Source organism: Calliopsis andreniformis, chromosome 3 (genome assembly GCF_051401765.1).
Source record: "Calliopsis andreniformis isolate RMS-2024a chromosome 3, iyCalAndr_principal, whole genome shotgun sequence".
Classification (NCBI taxonomy): domain Eukaryota; kingdom Metazoa; phylum Arthropoda; class Insecta; order Hymenoptera; family Andrenidae; genus Calliopsis; species Calliopsis andreniformis.
Window position 1 is genome coordinate 10,903,012 of NC_135064.1, and position 10,666 is coordinate 10,913,677.

General features: G+C 33.5%; 1 protein-coding gene across 1 annotated transcript; it reads right to left on the reverse strand.

The window, feature by feature from the left end:
- Positions 1 to 8,314: 8,314 nt before the first annotated feature.
- LOC143177053 (N-acetylglucosamine-6-sulfatase) lies at positions 8,315 to 10,537 on the reverse strand. Its single transcript, XM_076374818.1, has 9 exons — positions 10,412 to 10,537; positions 10,276 to 10,335; positions 9,990 to 10,196; positions 9,741 to 9,902; positions 9,410 to 9,583; positions 9,143 to 9,344; positions 8,766 to 9,058; positions 8,568 to 8,684; positions 8,315 to 8,482 (listed from the first exon to the last, which is right to left on the reverse strand). Exons 1-9 carry the CDS (start codon positions 10,535 to 10,537, stop codon positions 8,315 to 8,317), a joined length of 1,509 nt encoding a protein of 502 aa, XP_076230933.1.
- Positions 10,538 to 10,666: the final 129 nt, after the last annotated feature.

Sequence of the window (10,666 nt, forward strand, 5' to 3'; positions counted from 1 at the left end):
CGCTGCTCGATTAGGACAACCTATTCGCCTCGTCAACTATCACACCGTAAATCAGAGATATGGGGGTGCGCACCCCCGGCTCTAATGTTGAAATGAGGATTGAAGGGCGAGGGGATTTTGAGGTTACAGGAGCACTTGATTGGTACGAATACGTGATATTTAATTATTTTAGATAATTAGTGCAGACTTTCTATGTAACCACCTGTTAAAATATTGCACATATGAATCAATTTGGTAAATATACCTCTATTGATTACAAACATTTTTTTAATTATACTTATTTATTATTTAAAGAATTCTACAAATATAAATTACAAATTATTTGAAAAATGATAAGAAAATTATGTGGGTATTGTAAATAACGCATAACTGTTCTTCAGACGAATTATTCAAGCAAGATCGTTTTCAGTAGACAAGATGATAGACAGACGTGGGATATGTTAAGAATTTTTGAAATTTTTCCTTTGTGATGTAAAAGGTATTTAAACAAATGGACCTATGTAGAATCTAATTCTAAGAAGAATCTCATTCTAATACTAGCAAGTTTGAAAACGTTGAAATTCTAGTATTCCATAGCCTTAGAATATTTGATTTTCAGTGTACACAATTCTAATATCATGAAGTTTAAAAATCTTGAAATTCTAGCAGGTATACCATAGCCCTAGCCCTAGCCTAAACTTCAGCCCAGTGTATATAATCAAAATTCTAATAACACAAAAATTGAAAATCTTGAAATTTCCACTAATCAAACTGTAAACTTCAATAGAAGTATCTTTCAAATATATTGTAAGGTCACATTAATATCTATCACATAATTTTCATCCACACGAGATAGGTGGATAATATTTAGTAGATAAAATATTAATACACAACATTTTTATCTTCGATAACTTTCGAAAATAAGTATTTTCAAACCCTAAAAAAAGCCCTTACAAATTCCCAAAAATAATAAAGGAATCAGAAATCGTACACTACGTATGTTCCGATTCAATATTCAACTGTATAGCAAACACCTGATACTCCGTATTCTCGTCAGTATCATGATTAAATGCACATCGATGAGCGTGTGATTAAGTTCATTCCGCAAAGGGCATCCTTGTAGTTCTTGCAGATAAGTTTCAAGGGCTTTAATAGACGCTCGTATCATGAGAGCACCATTAACTCTAGATTACAGCGCTGTGGTATTTACACAGCCCAGGGGCGTAACGTAATACGTGCCGAGTCCCATCCCTCTTTTCAACCCTTGTGCTTTTGACCAGATTCTCTCTGGGCTCCCTCCCTCTGTCTCTTTCTGCCCTCCTCTCCCTCTCTGTCGCGAATGCCTGTCCCTCGTGCCATCGCCGCATCATCCCTATTTGCCCGTCTATCCCCTCGAAATGTATCACTTCGCCTCATTTAATATCGTGGGACACGGCCCGTATTGACGCCATTGTTCTCCGTTAACGGTGGATCACGGCTAAAATAATACCTGCTAATGGCTCCTGGTTTTAAACTGACAAACACGGCCACGAGCGTAATAATATAATGCGAGATAACGCTCTCTCGGCGGTAGAGTTGCTCAGCCGTGTGCGTGGGTCTTTGTGTAACGTGGAATACAAAAAAACGCGGGAAAAAGGATCGTTCAAATCGTACTGGAATAATTTTAATCGGTTGGTGTTATTACAATTGATCATTCGTTAAAAATTGCTTTAAGCCTTTCGATCCTTTCTGCCAGGAACGTATCGAAAGGAAGAGTGTGGATTTAAAATATTTTATTCATCACTCTATGGTATTCGACGCACACTACATGTATGTGCATGTAGAAGCGGAAAGGCTACAGTGTCTCTCCCATGATCGATAATGTTGACTATAATATTATCAATTTAGTTTTACAAGAATATTGTCAATTTGGTTTGGCTTCAATATTTTAGACCGCGTACGATCAATATTATTTATAATATTATATTATTAATATACGTATGCGTCATACAACTATGGATTCGTTCAATACAAAAAATAATTGAATTCATATTGTGAATACAGTTTTCAAACATTGAACTATAATATCCTCACCATTATCAATAATATTGCCAATGCTTTTTAATATTATGTGCAGAAATTTTGAAAAGTGATAATAAAGGGGAAATAGGTGAGCTTACAGAAGATACGTTTTAAAATATAATTAACTATCCATAAAAAATGCATAATTATGAACTTTTGTAGGGGTTCAAGTATTATAAAAAGTAGATATATGTACATTCTGTTGCTTCGTACAATAGTCTTTTGGCATTACTGAGAAATTAACAGAATATATGTACATTTGGCTATTTCCAGTAAACTGAAATTGTTTGATACATCGAATTTAATCACTAATCCACTTCCTTTCTACGAATAAATGAACATAATATCCAATATATTTGTGTATGGCTAATAAATACTATTTTCGATGAGAAAAGAGATTACTAGCAATCTGCACGAATTATTTCATGAAAAAAATAAAGTTCAGAACTTCATAAATATTTCTTTATGTGCTTCCTTGCGTTAATTTCCTTTTTTATTTTTTAGTGATTTTTTACTATTAATCGTGGCTATAGATTTGTATATATAAATGCCAGAGTGTTTAGCTACCTGCAGAGACTTACATCTTATAATATTTAAGACTTCTACAAAAGCAATTATGCTTTCTCAACACATGGTTCACTATCAAAAAATGCTTTCATTATACTGAATCTCAATCCAGTTGAACCAACTCCATTTCATTTCTTTCTGTATACACATTACCAAAGATCACAAGCTTTCGGTCGCAGATCGCAGTATTAATTAAAAAGAGGGAACAAAAGGACCCGGAAACGTGTATAACACTCGTCTTTAGTATTTTAATCGTTTTTCCTTCGCGGAACTTTTTTCACAGAACATTTACAGGGCAGAGGCAGCGCGATTCCCGACGAAATTAAAAACTTTATGGCCCTCCATTTCGACATTTTAAGAGCGTGGAATAGCCAGAGGAAAAAAAGGAACCCGAAACGTTCGTGGACGTATTTCAAACGCGTATTTCATCTAGCGTGCGCGCGCGCGCGCGCGCGATACCGCCAACTCTCCCCGTTATAAAATCCCGACTCGATCTTCGAAGCACAGAACGCTTTATTATTTCCTGTTCTCGCGTATTATACCTTTGTATAATTTCACGAGTGGAAAAAAATATGGCCGCCGAGAGTGTAGCCAGGGGTAGAGGGGACCAGAGAAGGAGATGGCGACGAAAGTACGTTGCACGCGACTCTGCACCCGACGCGGCAGTAATTTGTAGTTTTTACGAGAAATTCTATATTTGCACGAGCTTTTCATTAACCCGCTCGCGCTAACCGAGCTGCGACACGATAATAAGGGTTGCATGAGCAAAAGGGGGAGAGGGGGAGTTCAGCGGCCGACTGAACGCGCGCTTATGAACGAGTTCCACGACGGGGGAGAGCCGCAGTTAGAAAAAGCGAGAGAAAGAGTGGGAGAACTTTCTCTGATGTTAATTAATTATTTCCGCGACAAATACCAGCAGAGGAAAACCTTACACGGGCCTCGCCTTGGCGCGAGAAATGAGGTAAAACAGGGTAATATTGATATATACCTGCCTTGTGCATTTATTACGAGATGTCCCTATTCCTCAGGAATTCGAAGAAAGTCGATCTATAGCCTCGGAAGTGATCCTCGGGAAATGGCTCATATCGTCTTTGATCATTTTTGTTACAGGAATATGTGGGATGGGATGGTTTCTTGATAGACCTGAAATTGGAAATAATGTGAATGATACGGAATTCTATGATGCAGTATTAGTTTGCAAGTAAATCAATTGTTTCTTTGCCTAATAGGATGTGCCTATACTATCGTTTGTCTACTATAGTGTTTCGTTAGAATAGGACGTGATTTTGTTAGCCTCTTCACAGCAGGCATGTAAAGAGGCGTGGAACAAGCTTTAACATTTTCTTTACTGACAGAATGTAGAAGAGTATGTAGGAAAGCAGACTCTTATCGGCATACTTCCCACCACCAATATTGCAAATGTATGGAATAAAATGTGGTGATATACAATTTTACTTTTTATTGTTATATTAGTTTTCTTAACTATTAACCACTGGCGTGGGTTCTAAAATTATCTAAATTCCTAAAATTCACTGTCAATTGTTTGACTAATATTTTATGAAATTTCATAAATTTAATTTATATATCTTTGAGTATAGTTCATGTTCTTAAAAATAAAATAAAAAACTGTCACAAGTCGAAAACATCAAATTCTTGAAAAGAAAAAAACAATTTTCTATCTGCAAAACTACTTAAGTGATTATAATATTTTAAAATATATATTAAATACGCGTATTACTTTTCTCACGGAGGTGCGATGCGTATAAGAAACGGCCTTTGTTAAAGTTCGATGAAAACATGTTCTTATTGAATATTTGTCAAATTAATATAACATTAATCGTTAAATAGAAATGAAACAATTTGTATTATTTTCGATTTATTATTTCTTTAAGGCATGTACATATGTGCATTTAATTATGTACGTAACGAAAGGGTTAATTTAAAATAATTTGTGTAGAGGATAACAATAAGAAATGTATATGTGTATATGTATATCATATAAAATGTGTCAGTAACCAACAATAAAAGTTAACCCTTTCGTTATGTACATCATGAATTATACATATGTACATGCACTAAAGGAATAATAAATCAAAAACACCTAAATATTTACGAATACTGTGTATACCTAAATCACAAATGTTGACTTCAATATGCATTCATTATTTATCAGTTTTCATTGCAATGGTCAACGTCGAACTGTGAAAAAATACATAGAGACTTTCCCTCCCAACCGAACTGTACCGTAGCGATAAAATTAAGGTTACTTTTTTACTCCTATTGCCATTTAAAGCGTAGATTATTACTATCGGAACATATATTATTCCAAACGTCTCTTTCAATGTTTAATATACTAATCATTTAACATACGATCTTATCTTACTATACACTACTAAATTTTAAAACATAAATACCATGAAAGTACAGTGAATCACAATGTTAGACGCGATGTTTCAAGCTTCGTTTATGATTCCTAAATAACAGAATATTAAGAAGCCTTTTACTATTATCTGTTATACATATTTCTCATATCCTTGACTGTGTGATTAATTTTGGAATTCACTGCAAATATGTACTTATTCAAATTCGTGACAGACTTACATTACTCACAACAGGGAAGATTGGAAATGTGAACAGCTATTCGAAGGAAATGGAAGAACTCACAGCTGCGTGTTCGCAGAAAGGCGGATGCTCTGTTGCAGGATATAGGAACTAAAATGTATAGACAAGGATATCTTGAGAACTTAAGTACTCGACTAGATGTTCCAACACCTTTTGGTATCTTGTCTGTTGCGCACACGAATGGCGCTCGTTTCTCGAGTTACAAATCTTCGCTAGCCAAGGGCCGTGCCTAAAACAATATTGGCGGGGGCAATAGGGGGCTCCTCTCTACCCCTACACATTAGATATTTATTTAAGACCGTCCGACACGGCTGCTTTGCTCTTGTTCACCGTGGAATTCGTGGTTTCGTGTACGTACGTGCAAATACATGGACACGAGCTGGCATGCTGTTCACCGACGAAAGGTACCAAGTAGTCGAGACTAAGTACCCCAAACCCAAAATGTTGACCTAGTTAATAGCCTCGTGTTTGATTTGACTACTGTTGTCCGGGTAAGCGGCCCCGTAATGCGAGACCCGTGCTTTTATTATTATCCGCTAGGAAACTCAATACTATTGAAATTATCTTCAATTAGGGATACTGACACTCCTCTTTTACTAGTTCTTTCCCTTTTTCTCCTTTCTCTATTCATTGGCGCGACTGCCAATGCATGCATTGCACATGCAAATGTAGAATCTATTGCTTTCTAATGAGCTACCGAAGAAACGTGATTGTTTAGTTACGACAATAAAGCAACTTTGAACTTTCAGCTCAATTAAAGTTGAGCTTTACTCAAAAACCACAAAATTATTTGAATGATATCCATGACAAAGCATTTATTGCAAGTAACAAGTATAAATTGCCCTTCAGACAAATTATTTAAGTGAAGACAATTTTCGTTAGATAATTATATTCAAATTTTATTCGAATATAGTTTCATGCAAATTTTAATTTGCATAACAATTTAGATATATTTAGGTATCACGTTTATAATTACTTTCATATTCAACAAATAGTATTTTTACCAAGCATTGCAATTTTTATTGGCCATCATTGTATTTGCTCACTTTTTAAATATTATTATACTTAATAGACTTTTTTTTTTTAAATAGATGATATGAAGTATCATAAAATAGTACTTAATTAATACCGCATAAAGTTAAAGCAGCAAATTTAATTTGCTGAATAATGTACTCTTTCGAGCATATAAAAGTTAATTCTCGAATCTTAATGAGGATTCCTCGAAGTTACGATTAAGTTTAGTTTAAATATACATTAACTACCGAAGCGGAATATTTGATGTAATTTGTATTTTCACATCATAAAACAAATGAGAATATACAATATAATAAGATCAATCGTGAGTATTGTTTTATAAATTTGTTAACAAGCAACAAAAATAAATTAAGAAACAATGCAAAAAACTACAATAATATACATACACATGTTTGTAAATAGGTATACGTTTGAAAAATAAGAAATTAATTGTTTTCCTGTCCTGTATATTTAAATTTTATATAAAATCGAAGACAAGATCTTTTATGTTTTTATTCATCTTTTAAACTATAAGACCTTGAGTGATTTTAATAGTATGAATTGGTGAAAACATGCCAGCACCAGAACCGAGATCCCCAGGAGGCAAGAAAGCTAGAATCCGAAACTCGGAAGCCAGCGAAAGCCATTGATCCTAATACACAAGGAAGCAATCACTCGTTCTGGCGATCAATGAAAAGAGAAAAAAGGACTTTTCACAAGCCGACTTACACGTCTCAGTGACGATGTAACGACTTCACAATTCGAGCCGAGGCCTGTTAATCCTCCACCCGATCGATCGAGAGCTAGGATTCACGCTGTTTACCGAGACGCCCGCAAAACTCTCTTTGAAAGCTGCGTTTTCAGCTGTGCTTCTTTTCCAAAAGAAATGCACTGTACCATGACTCAACTTACAAATTTCCCTGCTTATGAATTCTAAAATAGTAATATGAATTTAGTATGGGTCTTATTTCTGGCATTATTGTACTGAAAATAGTATATGCTTCTTGTTTTTTCTCTTCTCATTTTCGTGCTTTTTAAAAATAAATTTATGATTCTACAAAATGTTATATTTATTATTTACGAAGTTGCAAATAATGAATTTACGTGTTTTGCATTTCTATCACGTTTGAAGCAATTATATGAATGCTACGTTACACCCAAATACCATCTGTGCAAACGATTAAGCAGTCTATAGAGCGTGTAACGTAGAGTGTACAAATATTTCGACGTTCTTTCATGCTACGTGAAAGGATATCTCTTACGGTCCTTGCCACTGAAAGGAATGAATCAGGGCACTTTGTAGTGGCCCCCGTCGCTTCAGCGTTGCGGTTCGAAAGAATCCGATGTATACGTGTGCACAAATTTTTGGATTGGTATTGTCCCGTTTTGTTATGTAAGAATATCACTAATACACACTCATTAAGAAAAATAAATATAAATGTTTATAAAATGTAGTATAACACTTCTTTTTATAAACGTATTCGACAATACATTACCATAAATCCTTAAATCATTTAAAACATTTTAATAGATCAAATTTATGAATATGGTAAAAGTATATTTCTACACTGTCTTCGTTTAGTTTTCTTTCTCTCCACCCCTGAATGGCGCGATTGCTATTCAGATATTCGAACCGCGGGGCTTTAATAAAAATATTTGCTAAGAAAACAGTTTGCCCTAGGTAGTCAGGGAAGCAAGACGAGTTATTCTTATATCCAGATTCGCGGCGTATTCTTCGCCCACGATTTCCATAAATGCAGTAATTCGAAGTAAGACAGCCGACGGCGTTTCCAATTTTTAATGGATCGTATCCTTATACCTCTGCAAATACAATAAACGGAAAATGTGTTTGTCAATAAATGAATACTTGGTTGTAAAAAAGTCATACATTAAATAAAGTAAGAATGATGTATTTAAGTATATTTTTTTTAATCAATAATACAAAGGTGAAGCTATTATACCTACTTTATACATAAGGATACTTATGATGTCAAATACAAAAAGTGTTGTAGTTTAAAACATTGTTCTATACTATATTAATTACTAATCTAATCTGACTTTAAAACAAAATTTACATATCAAAATTTTCTTTGTTTGTAACAATACATTCTTCGTCTTTACAAACGGACATTTTTTTGAGATATTTCCTAAATCGATATCTACGATTATGTTTCATAGTATATCCAATATTTTCCATTTGATAATTATCTGTAGTTATGTTATAAGCTTCGATATAATGCTATTAAAAAATTAAAAAGAAGTTAATAATAAATAAGTTCAGTGATACGTTATGTAATTTCAATATAAATTGTTCTTAATAGTACCTGATTATCCTCAAAAACGCAAAAAATATTATTATAGTTTGGAGATACACGACGTATGCAACTGAAAGTATTATTTGCAGCATCCTGGCATTTGCATGCCATATCTTTCATACATAACTATAAGAATTGCAATTCTTAATGAAATAATTCTTAAATAATATTACTGTACACATTTTTTTTTCTAGAGACAAAACTTACTGCTACATTTGGATCACTATCAGTTGGACAACCTGATGATGGAGTATTCTTAGATTTCTCTCCTCTATACTCTATCAATAGTGTTCTATCTTTTGGCAATGTTTTTCTTAATAAAGACATTCCATCTGATGGATGTTGTATGCCAGCTATTTCTAAAATTGTAGTAAATAAATCAACGCTACTAACAGGTGCAGAAATCTCAGATGGTAGAATACCAGGACCTCGTATTAATAATGGAACTCTAATATCTGTCTCATATGGTTGACGTTTATCCATAGGCATACTGAACTGACCTTGAATATAATATAATACACTTACATCTTATATAAAAGTCATACAATTTATGCTTGCATCTGTAGTACACATAAATGTATTACCAATGTGATAACCATTATCAGATGTAAATATGATGTAAGTACTATCTAAAAGATTATGATCATTCAGTGTCTCATACACATTTAATACAAGTTCATCAACGGCTAACAATGTCTCCCATCTTCGTCTGTATATTTCATCTAACTTAGGTAGTATATTATCAGGAAGTGGAGATGGACCTCTTTTTACCAACCAGTGTTTATCCTATTTTGCAACTTAATTAAATAATATGTATGCTATATGCTAAGAAACTACTTAATAAAATATACCATTTGTGTCAATGTATTGAAATTTGGTGTTCTTTTAGCTTTTACATCTTCATAAATGTCACTATGCCTTAATGCTGGTGTAAAGGGTGCATGAGGTGCAGGTGGTGCTAAAACCATGAGGAATGAATGATCATTGGTATTAATAGTTTTAATAAAATCTGTTGCCATGTTGCTCTAAAAAGATTGAATTATTAGTGTTTAATAAAATAGTGTTGACATACATTATAATCATGGTTGCTAGCTGGACTTTATATGTAGAGACGAGTGAGTGACGTCACTTGCCTCTGTACATTGGGTCCAGCAAGCAACCAGATTATAATATTATACATACAATGACATCAGTAAGATAGTCCTCTGGGTCACTGCCAAATTTTTTTTCTGTTCCATTTATCGACAAAGAGTAATTATAATATTTTGAATTTCCAATAAGCCCAGCCCACCAATCCCATCCTACTGGTACATGATTTGATCCACCCACAGCTTTGTTTCCATACTTTATGAAATTTTGAATTAAATTTTAACACTTTTGTATAAACATAACTATTTAAATTGTACACGTTAATATTATACATGTATGTACCTGATTTAAATATTTTCCAGCATAGAAAGTAACATATTGCATCTCTTGTTTTAAATGTGCTGCAAAAGTATTTGGTTCTTGCAAATTCTGCCAATTAATACTATTGCAACCCCCCGCAATAGAATTATTTACTACAAAATGATTATGTTGATATCTTCCAGTTAAGATTGAAGCTCGATTTGGACAACAAATAGGTGAAGCGACAAACTAAGTATATAAAGAGAATGTAAGTTAATTTATAAATTACACTTACTTTATGAATTTAATTTCGTATATTAAACCTTACACTATTTAAAAATGTTGCACCTTCCTTTCCAATCAAATCCACTGTACTTCTCATTGGTGTCTAAAAATAAATGTAATCATGTTTATAATTTTGCGTGCATATTGTGAATATTAATTTTTTACACATATCTGATTACCATTCCATCAAGAAATATATCCAAATCATCTGCGACGATTAACACAATATTTACTGCACTAAGTGATGACAATAAACAATTAACAAAAATCCATAATAATGGAATAATCATTTTTACGGAATACATCATAGCATGCTACAGTACAGGCAATTTTATTCTCAAAACAAATATGAAATAGAGGGTGTTCCCCCAAAGTGAGATATCTGCGCAAGTATTTCTACGCAACAAGTTTTTAGAGAATTAAAAATATTACTA

Bases quoted from the DNA above. Each gene is read 5' to 3' on its own strand.
- LOC143177053 (XM_076374818.1), bottom strand. From the start codon at position 10,537: ATGTATTCCGTAAAAATGATTATTCCATTATTATGGATTTTTGTTAAT. The intron at 10,197-10,275 runs GTAAGGTTTAAT...TTATATACTTAG, and splicing joins GTGCAACATTTTTAAATAGT to TTTGTCGCTTCACCTATTTG. The intron at 9,345-9,409 runs GTATATTTTATT...GTTGCAAAATAG, and splicing joins TCAATACATTGACACAAATG to GATAAACACTGGTTGGTAAA.